This window comes from Acartia tonsa, chromosome 5, assembly GCF_053477335.1.
Source record: "Acartia tonsa isolate MP-2025a chromosome 5, ASM5347733v1, whole genome shotgun sequence".
NCBI lineage: Eukaryota > Metazoa > Arthropoda > Copepoda > Calanoida > Acartiidae > Acartia > Acartia tonsa.
In genome coordinates, this window is record NC_137264.1 from 26,153,692 (window position 1) to 26,181,157 (window position 27,466).

Sequence of the window (27,466 nt, forward strand, 5' to 3'; positions counted from 1 at the left end):
TGTCAAATAAAAAAAAGTTCGGTCAGGTCAATTTTATGTTTTTTTCTGGCAGTCGATCAGAACATGAAGAAAAATGTGATTTTCTGAAGGTGGGTAAAAAATTACCGGTAATGCCCCATACCGGTTAATGCCCCGCTTGACCCTACATTATTACTTCCAATACGCCATAATCTCAAAAATAATAGGTTAATGTTGTAAAAAATCATTTTGTTTTACCTGGAATCCGTGGCTTGGGTCTTCATATTGATAAAATCCTCCATTAGACCTGCGGCTCCTATAATAGCAAATTACAATAAAAAATAAATATTTCCGTTTCCGTTGCAACCATTATATTCTGAAAGTTTTATTCAGAGAACATGGACAGTTTTGACAGGGAATTCGGATTGGACTATTAAGATATCATTGTAACCCCTCCCGTCGTGGGAGGAGGGGGGGGGGGGGGGTGTTAACAAAAACATGCACTGTTACCATGTAGTAATTTTTAAACTGTTTGTTAAGGTTATTAATTCTTCTTACCTAGGTGCAGTGTCTTCATCACCATATAAATCATACTGCCTTTTCTTCTCTGGGTTTGATAATACGGCGTAAGCATTTCCAATAGCCTGAAAAAGATTAGAATTATAATCTACCATGAAGAGCCACTGTTGGGATATCTGTATATCGCATACTCTCTTTTAGAAAGATGTTAATCCAGTACTCTCAAATTAACCATCCATACATTTCATCTGACATCTATTTTATTTTTATTATGTTTATGTTTATGTTTAAATACAAATTGAAATGATATAACATTGATATCTTTACAGATGTATATTCTCGCTATTTGAGATAGTATTATTTTATTTCTCTTTAAATATGTTTTATGTAATATGTCAAGGCGGGGGTGCATATAACCCCTGAGAGATAGAACCCTAGAAAATTACCCGGAAAAAAAGTAAGGGGGGGGGGGGGGAGTTAATACACTTATAGGAAATTAAATTCAGTATAAAATTTTGGGAGGGACGTGTGGGCTTGTTTTTATTGTTATCAACCTAATTCTTTTTGTAAAATCTCTTATATGACTGGATGTATGAAAATTGAATTTCGGCACTTTCCTTCTAAGGGCTAGTGGAGCAAGAGACCCCCCAAAACTAAAAATGGGAGTTCTGAGCTTTTTTTAAAAAGATATCAACCTGATTTTTTTTCAGAAAACTTTCTTAAAATAACTGAACTAAGAAAACATTACACATTTCACTTTGGGACTTTCCTTCTAGGGGCTTGTGGAGCAAAAGACCCACCAAAACTAAAAATAGGAGTTCTGAGCTAAGAAAACTTTTTAAAAATAACTGAACTTAGTAATCATTACACATTTCATTTTGGGAGTTTCCTTCTAGGGGCTTGTGGAGCAAGAGACACCCCAAAACTAAAAATAAGAGTACTAAGCTTATTTTTGAAGATATCAACCTGATTTTTTTAAAGAAAACTTTTTTAGCATAATTGAACTAAGAAACAATTACACATTTCATTTTGAGACTTTCCTTTTTGGGGCTTGTGGAGCAAAAGACCCCACAAAACAAAAACTTAAAATACCTGAACTAAGTAACCATTACACTTTACTTCTAGGGGCTACACTACCCCCTAGAAGGAAAGTCCTAAAATGAAAACTGTGAAGGTTACTTAGTTCGGTTATGTTAAAAATGTTTTCTATAAAAATCTTTTGCTTCACAAGCCGCTAGAAGGAAAGTCCCAAAATGAAATGTGTAATGGTTACTTATTCAACCTAATTTTTTTAGAAAACTTTTTTAACATAACCGTACTAAGTAACCATTAAACATTTCGTTTTGGGACTTTCCTTCTAGCGGCTTGTTGAGCAAAAAATTTTTTAAGAAAACTTTTTAAACATAACCATAATAAGTAACCATAACACATTTCTTTTTGGGACTTTCCTTCCAGCGGCTTGTGGAGCAAACGATTTTTAAAGAAAACTTTTTTAACATAACAGAACTAAGTAACCTTTACAGATTTCATTTTGGAACTTTCCTTCTAGGGGGTAGTGCAGCCCCTAGAAGTAAAGTGTAAAGGTTTCTTAGTTCAGGTATTTTAAGTTTTCTTTAAAAAAATCAGTTTGATATCTTCAAAAATAAGCTCAGAACTAATATTTTTAGTTTTGGGGGGTCTTTTGCTCCACAAGCTCATAGAAGGAAAGTATCAAAATGAAATGTGTGTTGGTTTCTTAGTTCGGTTATGTTAAAAAAGTTTTCTTTCCTAGAATTCCTAGAAGCGTGTGTAGCCCCTTTCTAGCGGCTTGTGGAGCTAAAGACCCCCAAAAACACTAAACTGAGTTCTGAGCTTTTTATTTAAAGATATCATCCTGATTTTTTTTAATCTGTTGTGGCTACGTAGTTCTGTTATGTGAAAAAAATTCAATAAAAAATTAGCTTAATATCATTAAAAATAAGCTCAGAACTCATATTTTTAGCGTTTTGGGGGGTCTTTTGATCCAGCAGACCCTAGAAGGAAAGTCCCAAAATTAAATCTATAAAGGTTACTTAGTTCTGTTATTTTTAAAAAGTTCTCTTAAAAAAATCTGGTTGATTTCTTTAAAAATAAGATCAGAACTCCTATTTTTAGTTTTGGTGGGTCTTTTGCTCCACAATCCCCTAGAAGTAAGGCCCCAAAATGAAATGTGTAATGGTTACTTAGATCAGTTATTTTTAAAAAGTTTTCTTTTAAAAAAATCAGGTTGATATCTTTAAAATTAAGTTCAGAACTCCTATTTTTAGTTTTTGGGGGTCTTTTGCTCCACAAGCACCTAGAAGGAAAGTTCCGAAAATGAAATGTGTAATGGTTACTAAGCTCAGTTATTTTTTAAAAGTTTTCTTTTAAAAAATCAGGTTGACATCTTTTAAAATAAGCTCAGAACTCCTATTTTTAGTTTTGGGGGTCTTTTGCTCCACAAGCCCATAGAAGGAAAGTCCCAAAATGAAATGAGTAATGGTTCTTAGTTCAGTTATTTTAAGAAAGTTTTTTTTAATTCAGGTGGTTAGGGTAAGGGGGGGGGGAAATTTCGGTATTTTTTCGGTTTAAAAAAAAAAAGAAGTGGGGTAAATATTAATATTTTCAAATGAAACCAAGACCGGTAGAAAGCTTATGGAAAGGACTATCAGGTCCTATAAGGACGTTATCCTAGGCCTTTTAGAAGTTTGCCGAAATTGACCGCAAAAAAGTTACCGAAAATTCCCCACCAGCGGGGGAATTTCCGGTAATTTTTTTCAACCTAAAAAAAATCGATGAAAAACGGCCAAACGGCCAGTCGAACATAAATAATCATAATTAGTATAGGTTATAGGGATTATCCACAAAAAATTTCATAATGATCGAACTATTCCTTCTATGTTAAAAATGAATTTTTTTGAAAGATGCGAATTTTCGATTTTTTTTTTGAAATTTTTTTTTTTAAAACTTAAAATTAATATAAGAAAAAAACGTATTTTATTACTTTTTAGGCCTGATCCTAAAAAAGCTCACATTGAACTATAGATTTAGACCAAAAAACATGAAAATTGATTAAAAATTGACCTCAATAATCGAATTTGAATCTTTGCAAAAAAATCTTGACTACATTTTAACCTTTAAAAAATCGATGAAAAAAGGCCAAACGACCAAACAAGTGTAATAAATCATAATTAGTATAGGTTACTGGGATTAACCACAAAAAAAAATCATAAAGATCGGACTATTCCTCCTATGTCAAAAATATTTTTTTTCATAGGACCAGAAATTTTGATTTTTTCCTCGCAAAAATTTGCTTCAAAACATAAAATTCATTTTATACTTTTTTGTAGGCAATTTAATAAGGAACAAATTTGCTTTTATGTTTTTTTCTGTCATTTGAAAGGAACATGGAGAAAAAGATCATTTAATGGGGGTAGGTCGAAATTACCGACAATAGCCCCTTACCGAAACTTCCCCCGCCTTACCCTATCTTTCAAAATAAGCTCAGAACTTCTATTTTTAGTTTTGGTGGGTCTTTTGCTCCACAAGCCCCTAGAAGAAAAGTCCCAAAATGAAATGTGTAACAGTTACTTAGTTCAGTCATTTTAAGAAAGTTTTCAGAAAAAAAATCAGGTTGATATCTTTCAAAATAAGCTCAGAACTCCCATTTTTAGTTTTGGGGGCCTCTTGCTCCACAAGCCCCTAGAAGGAAAGTCCCAAAATAAAATGTGGAATGGTTACTAAGTTCAGTTATTTCTAAAAAGTTCTTTAAAAAAATCAGGTTGATATCTTTAAAAATAAGCTAAGAACTCATATTTTTAGTGTTTTGGGGGGTCTTTTGCTCCACTAGCCCCTAGAAGAAAAGTGCCGAAACTCAATTTTCTAAGTTTTCCGTATACATCCAGTCATATGAGAGATTTTACAAAAAGAATTAGGTTGATAACTATAAAAACAAGCCAACACGTCTCTCCCAAAATTTTATACTGAATTACATTTCCTATAAGTGTACAAACTCCCCCCCCCCTTAAATAAGGGGGGAGGGAGTATCTTAAAAAACGGTACAGTTAACATAAATGATATTGATCACCTTAAAGGCTTCGCTAGCTCCTGGGGCATTGTTCTTGTCTGGGTGGAATGCCAGGGCAAGCTTCCTGTAAGCTTTCTTCAGTTCTGTCTCAGTTGCTGTTTTATTAACTCCCAGAATTTCATAATAATTCTTACATTTCCGGATACGTTTGACGGCATCAATTTGTTCCTGAAAGGAGATTTTTCATATAAACAATTAAATATTATATTGTATAACTAATAATATGATTATGAACAGCATTAAAAACAGAAACAACTTATTATCATGAAAAATCAGTTAAACTAATTTACCAAAGTGGAGATGGCAAACCACATTGATTTTTTGTCTAATCAATGTGTCTAAAAATAAAGGAAGTGGGTCTGTGTTTTCGTTTCAAAAGATCTCACTTAACGCTGGACCTTGTAGGTCTAATTTAGAGTGAGAATTCTTATATGTCCATGGGTAATTTTTATATTTATATTATCCAACCACACAATAAAAATAATCCCTAGGAAAAATAAATGGAAATCCTTAAGAGGACTTTCTTGGTAAAGTGCGTAAAAAAGTAAAAGGTCCAGCAGAGGAGGCGATATGGAGTTAACCTTGGTTTTACTAACTGGAATGCGGTGTACCTGAGTATAATCTGCAGAACTGGTTGTGGCCTCATCATTACTTGGCTCTGGATATGAAGATGACCCGGCGGAGGGCTTCCCGGATGGGCCACTACCACCTGAACTCGAGCCTTGTACGGTAATTTGCCCATGTTACAAATGTCTGTTTTAACTTTTAAGATAAATAAAAATCAAGTTACATCAAATTAACATTTTAAATAACTATGTCTTAAATTTAGAAAAGAGATTATTTTATAACATTTTTTAACATTTTACTTAAAAGAGGCTTAGTTGTACAAAGCTGCTTTTTGAAACGTTAGAGAATTTAACAAATAAGTAAAAACTGAAGTTCTAAATGGTACAAAATTAAGTGGTTATATTGTTTACTTACGGAGATCTTATATTCAAGGTATGAAGAACATTTTAAGGTATTAAGGTATGCCATGTTTATTAGAAGTTATACATAAAGCTTCAGCTATTTGTAATGAGTTTTACAATAATAACATCTCATTTTAAATCAAGTTTACATATGTGACGCAGGCAATCCTAGAAACCTGAATTAACATTTTCGTCAGCCATGTTATTTACTTCGTCCATAACATTGTCACACTAAACACAAATAAAATATTGTAATAATATAAGTTAGACCAAGGGGGGGGGGGGGGGAGTTCTGACACATTTGCGTAAACAGTGAGTATAGGCTTTATCTTTGGACTGAGAGGATAGGTTATTAGGGATAAAATAATTCTTATATGAAGAAATTCCCCCAGATTTAAGATTTTTTGGATAGGCCTCCAGGTTCCGGAGCTCCAGGCCTCCAGGTGGTCTCTGTACAGGTAAAAATGAAAAAAAAAAATTTAAGAGTGAGATGTCAGCTTATGAGACAAAATATGTATGCTTTTTCTTCAAATATGTGAATAACAATCAAAAAGAAGCATATTTTGTTTTATAAGTTAATCTCTAACTCTTCAAAAAAAAAATCTTATTTTTAATTTTTACCTGTACAGAGACCACCTGGAGGCCTGGAGCTCCGGAACCTGAAGGCCTATCCAAAAAATCTTAAATCTGGGGGAAATTCATCATATAAGAATGATTTTATCCCTTATAACCTATCTTCTCAGTCCAAAGATAAAGCCTATACTCACTGTTTACGCAAATGTGTCAGAACCCCCCCCCCCCTTATTAATCAATTTTCATTTGAAAAAGATGTTCGAGGCGGGGTAGGGGGTGTCAAACCCTCTAAGATTATAACCCTTACCTCCCTTAAAAAACATAAACAAAATTATCTTATTTAAAACAACATGATAGATGTAAATTTTTACCTCTAATCAATTTCTATTATTTCTAAAATTAATAGGTGAATGATAAATTAAGAAGAAAGTAGGTAATAAGTTGATGCTTACCTTTTTACTTGGATACAGTTTCTGTGCCTTTCTTACAAATTTTTCTGCCTTTTCCTTATTTCCCTGCAGAATATACCTAAACAAATGATGATAATGTGTATATATATAAAACATTTGCTTTAATATCAGTATCTATTGTTTATGTTTTATATTTTTATCGTTTCAATTGAATCCAACATATACTCTTGAGATAGTTTCGATCTCACACGTACCTAAAAGGGTAAATCTAACTACAAGTCTTAATAAGGGGGGGGGGGGGAGTTCTGACACATTTGCGTAAACAGTGAGTATAGCTAGGCTTTATCTTTGGACCAGGTGGCCTCCAGGTGGTCTCTGTACAATTAAAAATTAAAAATAAGATTTTTTTTGAAGAGTTAGAGATTAACTTATAAACAAAATATGCTTCTTTTTGATTGTTATTCACATATTTTAAGAAAAAGCATACATATTTTGTCTCATAAGCTGACATCTCACTCTTTAAAAAATTTTTTTTTTCATTTTTACCTGTACAGAGACCACCTGGAGGCCTGGAGCTCCGGAACCTGGAGGCCTATCCAAAAAATCTTAGATCTTGGGAAAATTCATCATATAAGAATGATTTTATCCCTAATAACCTATCCTCTCAGTCCAAAGATAAAGCCTTTACTCACTGTTTACGCAAATGTGTCAGAACTCCCCCCCCCCCCCTTAATAACATAAAATATCCAAGGTATATGTACAAGTTAAAGATTATACATAAAAACTTACTTTCTTGCCAGGTTTAGGCATTTATCTGCTTCGTCCTTGTTCATCTCCATTTCCAACTCAGACTAGCTTTCAAACAATAACGGTTTAACATACAAGTTTACTTAAATGTGCAAAAAATTCCACCTTATTTAATCTTAAAAGTAACTAATTAAAAGTACTTTTTCAGCAGTATTTCATTTTATGTAACTAAACTAATATCTGAAAATTCACAATAGCTGAATATTTTGAATTAAATATAACTAGTTATACTGAGCATATTACGTACATAAATCACATATTTTTTACACTTGGAAAAATGATTTTTTCCATTTAATTATATATACTTCAAAAATATCACCATTCACACACTTATTAATACGGTAGGTAGATTTTGAGGCAAATTTTAAATATTTCATCACTGAAATCTATTGTAACTTGTATTTTCACAATAATAAATAAATACCTAATTATTTTATTTACTAGGTTAGTTTGGTTCATATGTGACAAATCTATACTTGATTCAGCACTAACTCAAGGTGACCAAGTATTTATTTTCATCAAATAAATTAAACATAAACCTTAAACATAAATATTATTTTGATTAAATTTGCCTTTATTCATATTTTTTGAGCTTAAAAAGTATAATAATACAAATAATAATAAACATTAATTAGTAAATAATATTAAAATAATTTATATGAAAAGCAAGGTGGCAACGCTGACGTACAAATGCCGCGCACTGATTCTTCACTTGGGAATAAAAGTGATAAGTGGCAAGGAATCTATATAATAAAGTAATAAACATTGTTATAGGTAATTTCCAAATGTACTAGTAGACTTGAACAATTTTGTAAAAGAAATTCCCCTTAACCCACTGTATTTTAATAATATGGTGTACCTTGTTTCAATTTCAGTCCCCTTCATCTCAAATTCATTGAGGGTTCAAATAATATCATGTCCCTATGTGCAGTCTATTTTAATATATGGTGAGTGGATAGTTTATTTTTTTAATGTTTGAGGGAGGGGGTCAGTTTTACAAAGAAAGTGTTCATTTTTTTTAAAATGCTGCAATCAATATATTCTAGATTCTTACGGGGGGAAATATGACTGTCAGTTTTTAGTCCTATTAATTATCGACATATTGAATGCCCCGTTTCATTTTTAATTCACTTTCTGCTTGTCCTAAGAAAAATATGAAGAATTTTTCTAGTAAAATTAATGCATACTTTCTTCATATTTATGTGATTTGTGAATTTAATAGTAGTTTTGTTTTAATTAATTTTTTATGAGTAGAAATATGATGAAAGATGCATCAATTTTTTATTCCAACTTATTTAAATATTATTTTAGAAATTGTAAATATAATACTAAATACCTAGTAAAAAGAATGGAGGAGAAACGGATTAAACTACAATGAAGAACCAAGTATGTTTTTTTTTTTACATTTTCTTAGTGTTGGAAAGTTAAGGTTTCCCAAATTAAGAAATTCTTTTTATACAGAAGCACAAGTTTTACATATATTATGAGAATGAGTAAGAGATATAATATCAATTCATGACTTCAGTTTTCTCAAATTTATTGAAAACATCATAATATATATTATTAAGTAACAGAGTAATAATAATATTATACAATAACAGTTTTGTTAAAAGTCTTTAAAGTCGATCACCCTAATGGAAAAAAAGTTTTTGTAGACATCTGTGTTCACCCCCGTGTTTTCTTCAGGTTAAGTGGGTTGGCAGCTAGTCTAGTAACTCTTCCCAAATTAACATTTGCTTAAATTACCTAATAGTTTAAAAGTTGACTAAGAGATTCTTCTACATCTTTAATAAATAGTTTCAGCTTATACCAACAACGAAATTGATTCAAAAAATTCATGAAACCTATCCACGATTTTCAGCTGTCGTTGGGGGGCAACACTTAATTGAAATGACGACCTTGATATCTGCCAAATATCATTTATATTATTTCGTATTTGGTTATACCTTATTCCTGATAGAGTTTGCTCGTAATATAACATGTTTGTTTCATGTTTAGGTTGGTAGGAAGGAGGCTGTGTGTTTGTCCGTTGATTCTCATTCTTCCTGTTCTAATTCTAATAGAATGATGGCGGCTGCTTCTGTTGGGTAAGTAATTCTAGTCTTCTGAAAAGAAGAAACGCAATTGTAATTACCATCTAAATGGTTTGTTAAAGACACATTTTTTAAGTGAAGCTACTCAATAATTCTAAATATCTTATTGACAGTGTATAATAGGGAAAGTGATTTTTTTGTAGCTTATATAAAAAACATGATTGAACTTTTTTTGCAACGATTATCATGCTAACCGTAGGCATTAATCAATCCGTTTGTATGTCTCTTTTCTGAAATTAATATTATTTTTTTTCTTCAGATATCCTTTATATCTGCAGACAGCTCACTCTAATGCTGGTTTCAATGTTTGTGATTATAATCTTCTTCACAATTATTTTCTACACATGTTTGAAAACAGCGAAGACAATGTTGCACAGTAAGTATTTTTTTTACATTTTTTTTTCTCGATTGTTTAGTTTGAAATCAGTTTTTCTATTAACTATTAAAAAATATTGTTCATAAACATTTTTCTTGATTTTTACATGACATTCATGTACATGATAAAATAATATCTAGAAAAGACAAATGCAAGAAGTGTAAAAAGTCTTCAAAGAAAAATGACAAAACCCGCGCAAAGATGGCTGTACCAATATCAACTTTATACAGCACTGTTCCAGAAATACAAATCAACAAAAATGCTTCTTGGTAAGTTTTTTAGTACAAAAGCATCTTATTTTTTATTGCAAATTCTTATAATTTTAGTTGTTTCTAAACCATTGATAGGTTTCTATATAGCATTTTAAAAATATATAAAATGATATTTAATCAATGCACTCAATAGTTTAGGCATATTTATTACTTGAAATAATCAACAAAAAAACAAGGATATGACATTCTAAAGTATAATAATTTTTCCTTAACAATAATTTTGATTATAGCATTTGTGATTGAAGGTTTGCTATGTTTGCGAGTGTAAGAAAGACTTGCTTGGAACATCAGTCTCGCGCTGCTTGTCTTATTCAGGCTGCTGCCAGTAGCTCATGGCAAGACCAGGATACGGATCAGGTAAAAGATTAACTTTGCACCTTTTTTTTTAAAGAAAATTGTGCTGGAATAAAAAGTATAAAATACAACGTAGAACTATTGTTTGGTGGGCCATAAATGATTCACGTTTATTTTGATATTTACTGCAAACTTTTACAGACATTTAAATAACTCAACCACACGATGCTATTGTATAAATTAATTTGTATTTAGGATCAATCAGATTCTGAATCTGGCAAAGCCAATCTCCCCAAGATAATTGGCATTGGTCTGAAAGCAGTCTTTGATATTATCCACGTGACTGAGAGGCTTCATCCAGAAGTTTGTCAGAAAGCTGTCCAGTCTTTGTTGGATATCCTGCAAGGTCTACAGCCAGAGGCCCTAAGGTAAGTTCTATTTTGAAGCACAATATTAACAGATTTTATATGACATGCAGTACTATAAAGGGGGGTGGATGTGCCACTTTTTGAAACCAAAAGTAAAACGCGAATGATCTCAGCCCATAAGAGTTACAGCTCTAAAATTTGGCTGTGTAAGTGTAAAATCTTATACCTAAGTGTCAAGTGAAAATATAAGGGAAATTTTTATGGAAAAAAAAGTTTATCTCAGATGATTGAAAATTGTCTATTATGGCGAGAAGAGGCAAAAAAAGCGGGAAACGGCGGTTTTCGGCGGGAGCGGCGGTTCCGCCGCCGTTTCTTCACAGTTCCACATTGTTCTCCACAAAATAACTGCTGTGCCAAATTTTAGAGCTGTAACTCTTTTATGGGCTGATATCATGCTCGTTTTACTTTTGGTTTCAAAAAGTGGCACATCCACCCCCCCTCCCCCTTTAGGACATAAAAAGATTAAAATTTTGCCTTCCAGAAATAGGTACCTAAAAGCTGAATTCTAATAGTTTTGTAATGGCTGCCCAGGTTTATTATTGATATTATGAAAAAGAATTACGAATATAACTTCATTTTAGGGATGAGCCTGCCCATATTTTGGAGAGCATGTTTGAACTTTTGCTTGATCTCTCAACCCGGGCTGGGGAACCCATTTCACTGAATGGTAACTCTGAGGCAGGTCTACACATCCGAGCTCTGGCGTGTTCCTGCCTGCTGGCGCTCTCTGTGGCTGGCGGCTCAGCTTCATTTCTACTCAAAGCTTTGTCAGCAATTTTGATGTCACCAAGGTAAACCAAAAAAAAGATAATTATCACCTTATTTTTCTCTTGAATATTTCCATTTTCCTAAATAATTAACTGTCTCTTTTCTTTAATTTTTAAAAGCGAAGCTTTTCTATAATTAGGGTCGGTCCGTCCGTACGTCCGTCCGTCCGTCCGTACGTCCGTCCGAGATAGATAGCTTTTATTCGTTAATTTAGGCATGTTAGAATTGTCCTATCGATTTCAAACTTTGCATGATATTTCCTGTAGTAGTTGGGTACGATTTAGAAAGCGTAGCAACTCTATAATCATTACCAAAATGTCCGTACGTCCATTTTAAACATGTTGATTTTTCTACTTTTTTAACAACAAATTTTAAAGTGTTTTAATTATCCGTTTGATCTGATTTTTGGTATATTGATTCCTGGGACAACAAAGATGTTAAAATTTACCTAAAGTAGTAGCGCAGCTATGGAGACACTTAAACACCAGCACATAAAATGACATGTTCACATTAGTCTAAAACATAACATAATTTACTTATAGGTGCTCCCACATATAGATATTAAAAACCCCAGTAATCTGTAATAAACAAAAGCCAAATAGAATCTTATTTACATGAACATGAATAAACAATACATCTTAAAATAAGTAACATAAATAACTTATTATCATTATAAACTGAGCTTGGTAGGGAAGAGTTCTCCTAGTTACGTCGCCCTCTTGCCTACAGACTGGTTTGTTAGGTATCTTGCTTGTTATCCAATCCTGTAAATAATCATTGAATTATTTATCACAACAAAAGAACAATATTATAAGCGAAGCAACTCTATAATCAAGTCCAAAAATGTAAGTATGTCCATAAACATTATCCTGTTTTTAAGCAGTTTTTCAACAAATTTACCTACAATTTTGATTCGAGATTTATACATTTATGTTCCGATTTTTCAGTTCAGATACTATACAAGTGTTAATGTCCGTTTGTCCTACCGTTTTAGTGCTTCGCTTTTATGGATGTTGTCATCCTTGTTTATTATCTTGTCAAAGATTCAAATTTTACTTTTTTTACAGGGCTTACTCAAGTGAAGGAATATTATTGCCAAGTATATTAGCAACACTTCAGAGATCTGTATACAGTGTTATCATCAAGTAAGTTATTGAATTCACCCTTATTGTTTAATATTGAAAATCATAAAATCATACAAAAAGGGGGGGGGGGGGGGCGAAAGTGACACTTTTTGTAACCAAAACTAAAAGTCAACAAAGGAACTCAACTAAAAAAAGAGTTACAGGTCTGAGATTTTGCATGGCAGTTGCTTTATAGGGGTACAATATGGAACTGTGAAGAAACGGCGGCGCAACTGCCGAAATCCGCCGTTTCCCGCCGAATTTTTTTTTGCCTTTTCTCGGCGGTTTTCGGCGGTTGCGCCGCCGTTTTTTCACAGTTCCATATTGTACCCCTATAAAGCAACTGCCATGTAAAATGTCAGACCTGTAACTCTTTTTTTAGTTGAGTTCCTTTGACTTTTAGTTTTGGTTTCAAAAAGTGTCACTTTCGCCCCCCCCCCCTTTATATAACTGTATTGAAGGATCTCTTCAACTACTTACAGATAAGCTTTTTCTTTTTCCTTTCCACCCTTTCAAGAAAAATCACCACAAGCAAAAAAATACTCTAAAAATACAAGTGAAGGTAATATTGATATCCAAAACATTATTTCCTAGAAAATTAAATTATTTGTAGACGCACCGAATATCCTGATTACATGACGCATGGAATTCCAGTATCGTGTTTGATTGACTCGTTCCCCCTTGTTCTGAGGGAGGGGGCGAGTAATTCTAACCCAACTTGTTACTCTATGGCGAGTGATGGATTTTTCCTTTACATTCACACTTCCTCCGGACTTTACAAGGTAAGGTCATAAATTAGAGGCAAAAGATTTTAGTCGTATTCTGTACCTACTAACTAAAAATACAAGGACATACTTTATGAATAGAACAAACTGAATCTAAATTGAAAGGGAAACTCTTAAATTGCACATATTAAATTAAATATTGAACTTCGTAAATGAAAGAACTATTAATGTTTTAAAAGATTTAAAATCTAAACAAAGAGATATTTATGAACATCTGAATTGTAAATTATTCATTAGATAAATGTTTCACCTGAATTAAACATTTCATTAATGGATTAAATTGTCCTTATATAGGTTGGAACTGGATTTTCTGGAACTGTACGTGGCCATGTTTATCTTCACAATCCAGATCTCATGACCGCAGGGGATGGATGGCTCGGATATGGAAATCAGACATTGTTTCTTAAGAATAATAATAGCAAAATCCTTGAGATAATGGTCATTGATAGGTAGGTTGATAAATAGTTACTTTATTTACTTTACTTTGCCTAAGCATAGTCAAACGATGAAAAAAGTCATATGAAAAAAACATTACCTACCTACTTGGCGATTTGCGACTATGAATTATTAAATCATAATGCTTACTGACACAAGGACATACTTTAGTTATTTTGCAAAAGGAGTATTAGTAATTACATTTATATTTCATTTTTATTAATGAATACAAGGTAGAAAGGGGGGGGGGGTAAAATGTGGTGACTCGTGCCACGACATACCAGCAATTTTATTTTGGGTGCTACTCCCTTAGTTTTAGAGATAATTGGATAAAATCTTTTGGGCTGGGTCAGTAATTACCCCAACTAGAGGTATCTTTCAAAAAAAACGGCGGCGGGACCGCCGCTCCCGCCGTCCGCCGCCGTTTTACGCCGCCAACAAAAATTTTTTTTTTTGCATTTCTCGCAAATATTTATTACTGACCCATCAAAAAAGATTTTGTTCCAATATCTTCAAAAGCACAGGAGAAGTACTGAATTTAAGATATACCTTGATATACGAGAATTTGAAAAAAATGAAAAAAAGTCCCACCGCAGGGTTGCTTGTAAGGGGAAAAATTTTTGAAAAAAATAACATGGTCTCAAATGATTCCAAATTGCCTAATTCGGCGAGAAATGCAAAAAAAAAATTTTTTTGGTGGCGGCGGAAAACGGCGGCGGACGGCGGGAGCGGCGGTCCCGCCGCCGTTTTCTTAATTCAAATATTTTTTACTTACCAACCCAAAAAGATTTTGTTTCAATATCTTCAAAATCACAGGAGAAGTACTGTATTTAAGATATACCTTGATATACGAGAATTTGAAAAAAATGACTAAGTCCCCCCGCAGGGCTGCTTGTAAGGGGAAAAATTTTTGAAAAAAATAACATGGTCTCAAATGATTCCAAATTGCCTAATTCGGCGAGAAATGCAAAAAAAAAAAAATTTTTGGTGGCGGCGGAAAACGGCGGCGGGCGGCGGGAGCGGCGGTCCCGCCGCCGTTTTTTTTGAAAGATACCTCTAGTTGGGGTAATTACTGACCCAGCCCAAAAGATTTTATCCAATTATCTCTAAAACTAAGGGAGTAGCACCCAAAATAAAATTGCTGGTATGTCGTGGCACGAGTCACCACATTTTACCCCCCCCCCTTTTCTTAATTATTTAATTAGGTTTTGTAATCTCTTATGTAAATTATTTTAATATTGTAGGGTAGTGCGGGGTTAATACGGTCAATTGTTTGCTTCAACCTAAAAAATGATACATCTTCAGGCAAATATTTAAGGCGTTTCTTTGGGTGATATACTCTTCCCATTACTATAAAAATGTGTCTGAAAAATTTTAAATGTCTTGACAAATTGAAAAGCTTAGGCAACAAAACATGACATAATACAAGCAGTAAAATGACTAGTAATGTACATCTAACAACGGGCAAGGCAATGATTAAAGCTTAGGTCATGCATTTAGGTTGTTTATGCTTCCAGATCACCTGAAAAAAACATTAGGGTATTATACAGTTATACATACAGTAATAAAAAACAAAAACTTGGGTGACCGGAATATCCCCATTTTTTTAAATGAAAAAAAAATTATGAAAAAATCAAGTTGGAACAACGCCTCCAATTGCAAACGATAACTGAAGGCTACAGTTTTCATTTACAAAAACCCTGAGGTCGCTAGGACTTACCATTTTTTCAAAATTTTAGATTGAACATGGCCTATTTTGAAATTTTTTTTTGTTAATTTTTGAGGGCAAAAAAATCATAGGAGTAATCTGACAAAAATTTGCTGAAGTAAGAAATGAAAGTATAGGCAATAAACTACAACTTTGCTTTTCTGAAGATCTCTCGCAAACGTTAGAAAATCGTTAAAAACGGTTTTTAAAAAGTTGGTCGAGTGACCGGAATTGGACCCCCCTACCGCAATAACCCCGCACTACCCTAATAAGAACAAACATTATAATTTAGGGACACTCTACAATGTATCAAATCCCGAACAATAGACAAATTTGCACAGCCACATTTGTTGTTAACTGATGGAGAATACCTAGGAATTTTAACACCAGCAAAGGATGAATCCCTAAGCATCAAATTCTTTTCCGTCTCCAGCCCGATGAAGGTAGTGGCTGACCTACCTATTAAGCTTACAAGAAAATGCTTAGAAGCTATTGGGTCCAGTATTATTGAGGAAAATGCGGGAGAAAGAACTCAAATTGACTTTGGCATTGATGATGAAATATCCCAAGTTGGGATAGGCCGTGAGTTTGCTCTTATGTTGACCACAGGTGGCAAGTTATATTATGCTGGAAAATCAACAGCCATTGGCCACAAGCTGCCATGTGCGTCACCTGGCAAATGGAATGAAGTGGTCTTCTCCAAGTCAGAATCGAGCTCAACTGTGATTAATACATTTAGTATTGGACATGATGGCAATCATGCTCTGCTCATAGGAGAAGATGGATCTGTTTTCTTTACAGGAACTTCAAAGCGTGGAGAGGATGGAGATCAATCTTCAAAGCCACGCCGTCCCCCTAAGGCTAAGAAGCCTTTTAAAATCTCAAGAATGGATAAGTTAAGCATAGTTTCTACAGCATGTAACTCTGGAACATCGTGTCTAGTTACAAAGAAAGGAGAATTGTATGTATTTGGAAAAGATACATCTAGCACTGATTTTAATTCTGGTAGAGTTGGTGACCTTGCTAATCAGACAATTGTTGCTGTATCAATTGGTAAAGCTCATATTGTGGCCCTCAATTCTGAAGGAGAAGTTTTCACTTTTGGTATTAACAATAAGGTAATTTTTACATGAATTTATGGACATGAAATGGATAGATAAGTATTTGAAGAAATTAGTATTAGTATTTTTGAAACCGATATTAGAACCGTCTCTCGGCCATACTGAACATCATGTTTAGCATTGTATTACGGACAATCTTCCAAATATATTAATATAAAATCATGAAAGGGGGGGGGGGTGTTACTTTTTGAAACCAAAAGTAAAATGCGCATGATCTCAGCCCATAAAAGAGTTACAGCTCTAAAATTCGGCACAGCAATTGCTTTTGTGAAGATCAATATGGAACTGTGAAGAAACGGTGGCGGAACCGCCGCTTTCGTTGAAAACCGCCGTTTCCTGCTGAATTTTTTTTGCCTTTTTTCGCCAAATTAGACAGTTCTCAATCATCTGAGATAAACTTTTTTTTTCTCATAAGAATTTCTCTTATATTTTCACTTGACACTTGTAAGATTTTACACTTGCAATTTTTTTTGATATTGACATGTTTGAAATATTTAGTGTCGCGTGAAAATATAAGGGAAATTTTTATGAGAAAAAAAGTTAATCTCAGATGATTGAGAACTGTCTAATTTGGCGTAAAAAGGCAAACAAAAAATTCGGCGGGAAACGGTGGTTTTCGGCGGGAGCAGTGGATTCACCGCCGCTTCTTCACAGTTTCATATTATTCTCATTAAAAGCATCTGCTGTGCCGAATTTTAGAGCTGTAACTCTTTTATGGGCTGAGATCATGCGCGTTTTACTTATGGTTTCAAAAGTGGCACATTTGTAGGCCTTCTTATGCCGCTTAAAATGGTGTGCTGGTATGATCTGTACGTTCAGCCGTTTGGTAGCTAGCAGCCTTTAAAATTCATAGATTTTGGAAATTTTCGTTACTAGGAATATTTTACCGTGAACTGCAGTTGATCCCACTTACTCTTAGTAATTTTCATTTGCATCTATTGCAAACCTTTATTCTTTTTTGTTTTACTGTGGCCTTATAGCTAAATTTACTAACATACCTATCATTTTTGCACATCGATATGACCCCTTAAATCAATTATGATAACTTTGTAGTTCCTATTCTTTAGGGTCAATGTGGCAGAGATTTTCCAGTTACCAATGTTGTACGTGAAGTTCCTGGGGACCAGGAGGAATATAGTGACCAGGAACAAGAGATAGATAGTGATTCTGGACTCCCAGGTAAGCTTACTTGCTACCTTATCGTTTTAGGAATCCTATTTCAAATATCATGGTTACTAGGCCTATCTGAATATTTTAGTTTAGCTTCTGATAATTTTACAAGATTATGACAATATTTTTTTAGGATATATCTTATGTATGCCTGGCAAACATACCTGGAAACATGATCTTTGCATGATTTGTACAGTTTGCATAGAATGTACAGGCTATGGAGCCTCATGTGTGTCCGCCAACCAGCCTGACCGTAATCCAGGAGCCACTTGTGGCTGTGGCAGTGGAGATAGTGGTTGTGCAGAGTGCGGCTGCTGTAGAGCTTGCGCTGGCGAGGGTTTACCAGCAGATCAGGAAGGTCCTGCTGGAGCTTCGGGACTTGCGGTTGGCGCGGCAGCTGGCGCCGGACCAGCCTTAGGAGCTGAAGATGGCGGGGCTGTAGCTGCTTCTTCTGCAGTTAATCTTATCAGGTAATTCAAATTAAATATAGTGTTAAATAATAATATACAGGAAAAACATAATGTTTACAGAAATGCCTTTACTTAGGCTTGGTTACAAAAACTGGCATATTAGCCCCCTTGAAATAAAATGTTTGATTATTTTTATTTTAGATTAAACCTTATGGCCTCTCAACAATCACGAGATTTTAAGGCGCACCGGGACTACCGTGCTCGAGTACGTAAGCGCACTGCAGAGAAAGGCGCTTATGTGCGTAGACCTAGGGCTGGCAAGTTCCTGGATCCTTTTTCTGGTAATGCCATTGTTGAAAAGAAGGGAGGTGCCGCTGGAGTCAACGCTAGCAATGTGCAAGCTCCAGGTAATTATCAAAATAAAATTTCATATATAACAATTTTATCTTGGATGTATAAAGCAAGATTTTCTGGGGCTTTCACACATTACAAAGTAACATGGGGAGCACTGACACCCCAACCCCCTTATAAAAATAAATGGGGGGTTAAAATTTTTGTTTGTTTGTTCAATACTTTAGGTTAGGTTATATCGGGTACGAAGTTGCCCCGCAGGGTTGCTACAACGTTTAGGCAAAAGCTTAGCAAAAAATAACCCCCAGCTTCTCTTTATTGGAATCACAAAATATAATTCATTGACCTACCTGGTTTTTATGTTTTGCTCTAATGTATGTGGTCATATTTGTGTTTTATTATTAGGTGGACTCGGGCCAAGCTCAGGAGCCGTGGCCTCGTCGTCTAATAAGGAAGATTCAGATAAAGATTTGGGAAAGGTAACCTTTATTTTATGCCAATTTAAACTTTAATTATTGTAGCAAAACCTGTTAATTTCTTTTATTAGGATAACGTCATTATAACTAAGTTAAGAATCAACAATTTTTTATTTAATTACAATTCGTGGAACTAACCCTGGAAACTTTAATTTTTAGATGAGTAGCCTTGGACCAGGACGTGTATTATTACCAGCAGAGTGTAAAATAACATCTGTCTCTTGTGGTCTTCACCATACCCTCCTGCTGTCCAGTGCAGGTCTTGTCCTCGCATTTGGTTCTAATTCCTGGGGTCAGCTTGGAGTTGGGGATCTCATTCCTCATGGTGCTCCTGTACCACTTCATAGGTAGGTCTACACTACACTATAAAATTGCAATTTCAACATTCAAATTGTTAAGTTATTAACGACTATACTACTTGCATAAAGGAGGCTCTAATCTGGATTAAGAAGGGTGTAAAAAATCAGCATGGTAGTTATTAAAAACATAAGCTTCGGACTTCAGACAACTACCTTATTTGATGGGATAGTCAATTAAAGGTTTTTTTTTAATGCAACCATCTCGTAATCAATTTATAAATGGCATTTAGAATTTGAATTTCGATCTGAAATTTTGCATGAGTAATCCTTGGTAGGTCTATTTTTCCTAAATCGAATAAAAAGTTCAGGCTGGCCACAAACATACTATTTCCACTTTTTCCACTATTTCCACTATTTTTGCATACTATGCAAACTATTCCAAAAAAATATGCTATTTCCACTATTGTCTAAAATTGCATACTATTTCCACTATTTCTTTGGATTTCAGATAAATCTTCAATTTTTAGGCAACTAAAACAAACTGATTTTTTGATCATGAAAAGAAAGCCAAGTAGCAGGTTTCATCGCATTTTCACAGTATATTAACCTAAAATAACCTATCAAATGCTACTGTGAAAATACGGCAAACTCGCTACTTTGTTTTCAATTTTTTTTAGAAATGTTTCCAGAAGAAAGTAGTCTTTCAGTTCAGATTGTTGTACCTTTATTGAAAGTTATTGGTATTTCTACATTCAATGTAAAGATTTCTCCTTTTAAATTTTAATATCATTGAGGAGTACTTTTATTATTAAATGATCCTACAGGTTACTGAGGTTTATGATTAACTAATAACAAACTAATATAAATATAATGTGTTTCTCTATGTCATTAGAAAGATCCTCTCATTTTGTTGTAAAATATTTATTATTTGAACTTTTATTATTATTATTTATTAAACCATTTAGGAGGGGATATTTACCCCCCCAAAAAAATTTTGGGGGGGTAAATACCCCCCCCAAAATATAAAAATCTCTAATAGAAAATTTTTTTGCGCGCTTCGCGCGCATTTTTAATACTATAGGTATATTTAACAAAATTTATATTACCCCCCCCAAAAATTTTACCCCGGGGTAAATTTTGGGAGGGGTAAACTAAATTTACCCCTGCCAACAGATTTCAGAGGGGGTAATTACCCCCCCAAGCAAATTTTACCCCCGGGGTAAAAATTTTGGGGGGGTAAAAAATATTTGCGGCGCGCTTCGCGCGCCATTTTACCCCCCCACAAAAACGAAATACCCCCCCCCTTAAAAAAATTTTACCCCCCCCAAAATAAAAAGCTTGGACGCCCCTGTCAGAAACTTTACCTTTATTTATTATTATTTATTAGGTATTATATTTGAACTTTCAATTTTTTTATATAATATTTCTTTTTAAAATCACGATATGAATTATGACACTGCACAACAAAATTATTTTACTAGTCCAAAATTTTTAATACCTAGTCAAAAAACAACTTATTTTTTTACTAATTCTTAGCTCATTTTTAAAATTTTTTTTTCAGAATAGAATGTTGGTGTTTGTTACTATGTTTTATAATCTAATAAGACGAGAAAGTAATGGTTTCCTGATAGCTAACCAACATTTTAAGGCCCTATAGTGTTTTAAATGCTTGCTATTTCATACTATTTTGTTTAAAATGCATACTATTTCATACTATTTTTAAAAAATTTACATACTATTGCATACTATTTTTAAAAATTTTACATACTATTGCATACTATTTACTTTTTTTTTGCATACTATTTTATACTATTTTGAAAAAAAGTCTGTGGCCACCCTGAAAGTTGGAAAAGTAACGGCTAACGGCTGGCGGCTCAGCCGTTTAGCCATTTTTGGCTATTTTCAATGTAAATCCATCATGAAACCTATTTCCACATAATACTCTTTGCTGCTCCAAAACATTTTCAAACAATTCTAGCCGGTAGTTGCTGGTACTAGAAATTTAAAAAATGCTTTTTTTTGTATCATTTCACATGATTTAAAGCAAAAATATGTTTTTAAAAGTTGACTTTTAATGCAACCATCTCGTTATCAGTGAGCAAATGGCACTTACAATTCGATTTTCGATCTGAAATTTTGCATGAGTAATCCTTGGTAGGTCTATTTTCCCTAAATCGAACAAAAAGTTGAAAAAATAACGGCTAACGACTCAGCCGTTTAGCCGTTTTTTTTTGGCTATTTTTAGGGCAAATTTGCCATAAATTATGTAGGAATCAACTTTTTGAAACATATTTTTGCTTTAAATCATGTGAAATGATACAAAAAAAACATTTTTAGATTTCTACTACCAGCAACTAGCGGCTAGAACCGTTTGAAAACGTTTTGGAGCAGCATAGAGTATTATGTGGAGATAGGTTTCGTGATGATTTCCCTTGAAAATAGTTTTAAAAATGGCTAAACTGCTGAGCCGCCAGCCGTTAGCTGTTACTTTTCCAACTTTTTGTTCAATTAGGGAAAATAGACCTACCAAGGATTACTGATGCAAAATTTCAGATCAAAATTCGAATTCTAAGTGCCATTTGCTCACTGATGACGAGATGGTTGCATTAAAAACTCCCCCCTTTATGACAGATTTTCCCTAAAAATAGCCAAAAAGCGGCTAAACGGTTGAGCCGTTAGCCGTTACTTTTTCAACTTTTTGTTCAATTTAGGGAAAATAGACCTACCAAGGATTACTCATGCAAAATTAATATCGAAATTCCAATTCTAAGTGCCATTTATACATTGATTACGAGATGGTTGCATTACCCCCCCCCCCCTTAATACTAACATAGCTCTTGTTTTAAGTACCTACCTAATAAAAATAATTTAACAAATTTTAATAATATGATTAGATTGGATGAAGTGGTAACCAAGATATCAGCTGGAGCCTACCACTCTGTTGCCCTCACCAGCTCAGGACGTGTCTTCACCTGGGGAAATAACTCAAAGGGTCAACTGGGTAGATCACCCCCCCCTCAAGATTCAAAATTGTCTCCGGCAGAAATAGGTTAGAATTTTATTTTTTATGATTTCCCGTTTTTGTGTATTTATCAGAGATATAATGATATGACATTGGCGATAAATAACTATTAAAAACTAATCAAACAACCCAAATTATCTTATTTTAGAACTTTGGTATTCTATCCCTGGAGTAATACCTGGACTTGGCAGTAACTATGGCAAAGCTGTCACCTGGATTTATGCCTCTCTGGATCAAACATTGCTAAAACTTGATGAAAATCTTATCAATACACAGAATTTAAAGGTGTTTTTTTTTATCTAGAGCCACCTAATAAAATGCATTTTATTCGTAACAACTTATTTCAACAATACAACTTGATAACAAATAAAGTAGGGTATCGTCATTTTATTTTACAACTTGCAAGATTTGGAAGGTAGTGATTATGTTTTAATGTTTGTGACTCCATTGCGCATTAGCTGTGCTATCAAAAATGACATACTAAGCGAGCAAGCATAAAATAATCCAAAGGGATTGTTCTATGAAGTGTATTTAAAGAGTTAAGGTACTTAGAGTAGTGAACTTTTATATGTCTTAGTAGAATATATTAGGCATTGGATAGATATGATTATATGTTAAAGAATTTTTAACATTGACCAGACCAAACTTTTTTTATTTGACAATATCGAAAAAAGTTAAAGAGATTTGCCACATAAATTACATGAGAATGGTCTATTTTTTTCCAAATATGTATAGCCAAAACACCAATTTTAGATGATCTTTTTCCACATATTTCACAAGAGTTATAAAAAAATTGAACAGGGGTTCCCCTTGGGACAAGTTAATTAAAAAACATAAAAAATAACGTCCGGTTCACTATAGGACAGGTTTTCTATAGATTCTTTTTAAAAAAATAAAGAAAACCGTCCGGTTTACTTACAATATACACATTATCTCACGCGGAAATACCAACTAACCATACAACATATATATATAAAAAGACCATTCTCATGTAATTTATGTTGCAAATCACTAACTCTTTTAGATATTGTCAAATAAAAAAAGTTTGGTCAGGTCAATGTTAAAATTCTTTATCACAATCATATCTATCAAATGCCTAATATATTCTACTAAGACATATAAAAAGATCACTACTCTAAGTACCATACTGAATATTTTATTGGTCATTCTTTGTTGTTATGTGTATTTTGTTGTATAAAAAGTTTAAAGTTCTATTAACTAGTAAATGCTATCTAAAGTTGTATTTATGACAAAAAAGTTTTTGCCATATATAACACGCAACGAAGTTGAAAATAAAAATGAAAAACTCATTTTTTAAGGAAAATCCCTGGTAAAATCTCTTAATTTTAATCAATAACTTTATATTATGCACTACTACGTTATTTAAAATAGAAAAAACTTACAGTTCACTATTTTTTTTAAAATGCACTTCGTGAAACTATCCCTTTAAATTGTACTTCTTAAAATGGACGATGGCATTTTTTTAGATTGACTTTGTTTAGATAATTTTTGGAAAATGTTACAAAGTTACATACACAACGACCAGACTACCTAATATTAAATGATTTTTTCTAGGGAACCTCAATAGTTGCAAACAAAGATCAAATTATTCTGCTCCCAACTCAAAAGATTACTCCGACATCATTTAGTAATCTTTGTATTTCAAGGTAGGGCCATATTTTGACAGTTACATTTTATTATTTTATTTATTTAGGTTGAAACTAGGTTTAATTAATAACAAAACTATTGCTCGTATTCAGGAAAGGGGGATGGGAATTTCACTCGAAAGTTTAAATATCGACTATTTTGTTACACTATAAAGACTAAACCAACGGACATATTATATGGGTAGACAAGTAATTTTTTAAAAAGATAGAACCAAAGGATTTGTAGGATTATTTTTGGTATAAGCACATTTTCTTGATATCATATACTCATTTTTAACTAAATCTGGCCTTGGCAGTGCATGTTTCCATCTTTAATACGCCCCAACGAATAAAGCCTAACTTAAGATAATTTGACTTTGACATATTTGTGAAGCTGTAGGTGGACTCCAACCATATAACTTAATGAACTGTTAGTGAGCGCTCTAACTCTTAGTCTTCACCCACTAATAATGTTATAATTGCAGGACTAAAAAAGATCTCATGTCCAGGAGTGATGGGTATTGTCGCAGCTTCAGCAGGCTGGATCAAGTTGAGTGGGGAGGAAGGACTGTGGCTATGGACCCTCTTTACAATTCCATCTGGAGCTATTCAAGGAATAAAGAAATAGAATCGTAATTTATAAATATTTCCTAGTCTACATGGATATTTTCTCTAAATTCAATTTAACATAAACCAAATATCTACATCTTTACGTGTCAACGAATTCGTTTAATTTTTTGTGCAGTTTTAATTTCTATTTTTATCCTTGTTGTATAGTGAGAGTGATACAATTTACTGTCATAATCCTATTGCTGTCGATGTGGATTTAGAGGTATTTAATTTTCTATTGAGAGGTGAAATAATACATATGATATGGCATTACTGAAATATAATATACATTGATGTCTCTCTAGTAATAGGTGTTGCTAGGTGTTGAATAAAAAGAAATGGGTTAAATTCTTAATTTCTTATCTACCAAAAAAAAAAAAAACATTTATAATGAAGGAATTAAAAATTATGGTATTATCCAATTCAATTTGCTTGGGCCTCTGAGTGCCTATTTCTAGGAAGCATATTACATGACAAATGTTTATTAAGCTTTTTGTAATTTATTTAAATGACCTTCAACCCTTGAATAAGAGATTTCCTAAAAATCTCCCTCCCTTTGTTTCTATATTATTGCTACTATTAATTTAAACGAAATATTTTTTTCTGTAGATTAAGATTATTTTTAAATTCATTAGATATGTATCTTTTAAGAACAGATGATTTTGTTTATTTTAATAAACTAAAAATGCTAATTTAGGACAAGCAAACGATTTTGAGCCCTGACCTTGCTCTGCCAGTAAAAGCTGGATGTTTGGTGTCCAGGTCACAAGCTGCCCTCAACCTTCTCTCATGTTTAGATACTATAACAGGTAAATTAAAACCCACCAGGGGTGTATATTCTGCACAATATTAATTTTTTCCCCTGCTGTAATTTTTTTATTTTCTTTCCCCTCCTAGTTTTTTCCAGCAAGAAAGGGGGAAGAATGGAAAAATATTTTCAGAACTCTTTATTTTATTAATATTATCCCCCCTTCCACATATTCTTTTAGTTTTTTTTTCACTAAGGAGGGGAGAAAAATGGAAAAAATGTTTTCAGTGTTAAGTTTTTATCTTAATTTTGACATATACACTAAGAGATATAAGTTTTCCGGAATTGTAATGTAGGGAGTAGATTTGAAATCTGCATCAAATTTTAAGGATTTTTTATAAAATTCGTTTTTTGTATAATTCTTTATCTAAAAGCGGAAATACAAATTAAGTTAATTAATTTTGGCATCTGTGATTGGTGGATTTAAAAAATCTGCGCTCTGATTGGATGTCGTACATCATTCAACCAATTAGAGCGCAGGTAGTTTAAAATCCACCTATCCTATTGGTCAAAATTAATTAACTCAAAATGTATTTTCGCTTTTAGATAAAGAATTTTACAAAAAACGAATTTTATAAAAAATCCTTAAAATTTGATGCAGATTTCAAATCTACTCCCTACATTAAAATTCCGGAAAACTTATATCTCTTAATATACACCCCTGAAACCCACAGATCTATTAAGACAAAGAAGACAAGTTTTTTTTAAAGAAAAACTCTTACTACAGCCTGCAAAAATACAACTGGATGTTTTCTCCGTGTTAAAAAGTAAAAATGGATGACCCAGTGGTTCTAAACTAAGTGAAAAGCATTAAACCAAATTTCAATCTACTAAATTAAACTGAAACCATAAGATTCGCGATGTATAGTCTATTTTTATTAGAAATATTATTTTTATGTCTCCTTACTATCTATTTACTTGTACATAAATATTGAATTTTAGGAGCAGCACCCTCCGGATTAACCCAACAAGATGAAGAATCTTCTAGCATTGCAAATCTTAAGTCACTAACAAAGGTTTGTCAATCAATCCTATTATATAAAGTATTAAACGTTTTTTGGTCTGTCCCGAAGGATCTTGCTAACCGCTGAACAAAAATTCTTCTTCTTTACAGTGAAGCTTCTTATAGTTCCTGGGAAGGTTTTAAACTATTTTTGGGGAGGGTGTATTCACAACCCTCCCCCCCCAAAAAAAAATAATCTTTTAAAATTCTTTTGAAACTTTTGAAATGGGATGAGGTCGACTTTTCTTCCTTCTACCTTAGGTGCCCCTAGAGGCTTCTAGGTGCGTAGCCTCTAGTAGTAAGATAAAGTAAAAGTTTTATTGCTAGTTAGTTATTTAATATCTAGGTATTTAGTATTTAATTATTATATAATATTAAAACTAAAAAAATATTAGCCCGAAATCGTATAGGTAGTGGATGTTGCTGTAATTTTTTTATATATTAAAAAAGTTTATTTGGGATTTTGCATTGTTTCTTTTTTTATTAGAAGGTAAATTAGCTTCTTTGACTAAGGATTCTATCTTATTTTGAAGTTTCTTAAAACGCTTTTGTAAGGAAAAGATTGTTAGAATAACCCTTAATAAGAAATAAGTGTGATTTTTATAATTTGGTTAATTTTAGGAGGATTTTAATGTTGTAAACCGGTTTGACTCTCACGGAGGTGGCTGGGGATACTCTGGTCACAGTATTGAAGCAGTCAGGTTAGTCACTCAGTATTTATATCTTCAATACTCTGGTCACATTATTGAAGCAGTCAGGTTAGTCACTCAGTATTTATATCTTGGATTTTAGAATTTCAAAGATTAACTTTAGATTTGGGCCTCCTCCCAACGTTGCTATTATTGATGTTGTTATCCTTATTCCTTTTTTTATTTCTTATTCTGAAAATATATAGGTACTTAAGTATTAAATGATTTTACCATTTTAAAAGTCAGAGTTGAGTTTAATA

At 33.2% G+C, this 27,466-nt stretch overlaps 2 protein-coding genes across 13 annotated transcripts in view; one reads left to right on the plus strand and one right to left on the minus strand.

Moving 5' to 3' along the window:
• Nucleotides 1-7,808, minus strand: part of fray (oxidative stress responsive kinase frayed) — a 47,740-nt gene extending 39,932 nt beyond the window's left edge. For 11 of the 12 annotated variants that reach the window (XR_013879705.1, XR_013879703.1, XR_013879706.1 and 8 more), the window contains exons 1-7: nt 7,302-7,808; nt 6,555-6,630; nt 5,706-5,760; nt 5,173-5,282; nt 4,562-4,729; nt 517-602; nt 217-274 (exon numbers count right to left, since the gene is read on the minus strand). The gene's annotated coding sequence lies outside the window, so the exon portion shown is untranslated. The remainder of the gene's footprint in view (nt 1-216; nt 275-516; nt 603-4,561; nt 4,730-5,172; nt 5,283-5,705; nt 5,761-6,554; nt 6,631-7,301) is intronic. The other variant, XR_013879708.1, reaches the window with a different exon arrangement.
• Nucleotides 7,809-8,610: 802 nt separating this feature from the next.
• hiw (MYC binding protein highwire) overlaps nt 8,611-27,466 on the plus strand; it is an 80,650-nt gene continuing 61,794 nt past the window's right edge. The window contains exons 1-24 of the mRNA XM_080162517.1: nt 8,611-8,705; nt 9,318-9,406; nt 9,672-9,788; nt 9,929-10,057; nt 10,306-10,417; nt 10,610-10,782; nt 11,364-11,573; nt 12,618-12,695; nt 13,288-13,456; nt 13,754-13,908; nt 15,895-16,720; nt 17,791-17,902; nt 18,027-18,363; nt 18,505-18,710; nt 19,060-19,133; nt 19,290-19,477; nt 22,324-22,478; nt 22,600-22,736; nt 24,027-24,118; nt 24,583-24,709; nt 24,873-24,929; nt 25,404-25,515; nt 26,457-26,530; nt 27,139-27,218. Coding sequence (XP_080018643.1) covers nt 8,694-8,705; nt 9,318-9,406; nt 9,672-9,788; nt 9,929-10,057; nt 10,306-10,417; nt 10,610-10,782; nt 11,364-11,573; nt 12,618-12,695; nt 13,288-13,456; nt 13,754-13,908; nt 15,895-16,720; nt 17,791-17,902; nt 18,027-18,363; nt 18,505-18,710; nt 19,060-19,133; nt 19,290-19,477; nt 22,324-22,478; nt 22,600-22,736; nt 24,027-24,118; nt 24,583-24,709; nt 24,873-24,929; nt 25,404-25,515; nt 26,457-26,530; nt 27,139-27,218 — 3,821 coding nt within the window. The 5' untranslated portion in view covers nt 8,611-8,693. The remainder of the gene's footprint in view (nt 8,706-9,317; nt 9,407-9,671; nt 9,789-9,928; nt 10,058-10,305; nt 10,418-10,609; nt 10,783-11,363; nt 11,574-12,617; nt 12,696-13,287; nt 13,457-13,753; nt 13,909-15,894; nt 16,721-17,790; nt 17,903-18,026; nt 18,364-18,504; nt 18,711-19,059; nt 19,134-19,289; nt 19,478-22,323; nt 22,479-22,599; nt 22,737-24,026; nt 24,119-24,582; nt 24,710-24,872; nt 24,930-25,403; nt 25,516-26,456; nt 26,531-27,138; nt 27,219-27,466) is intronic.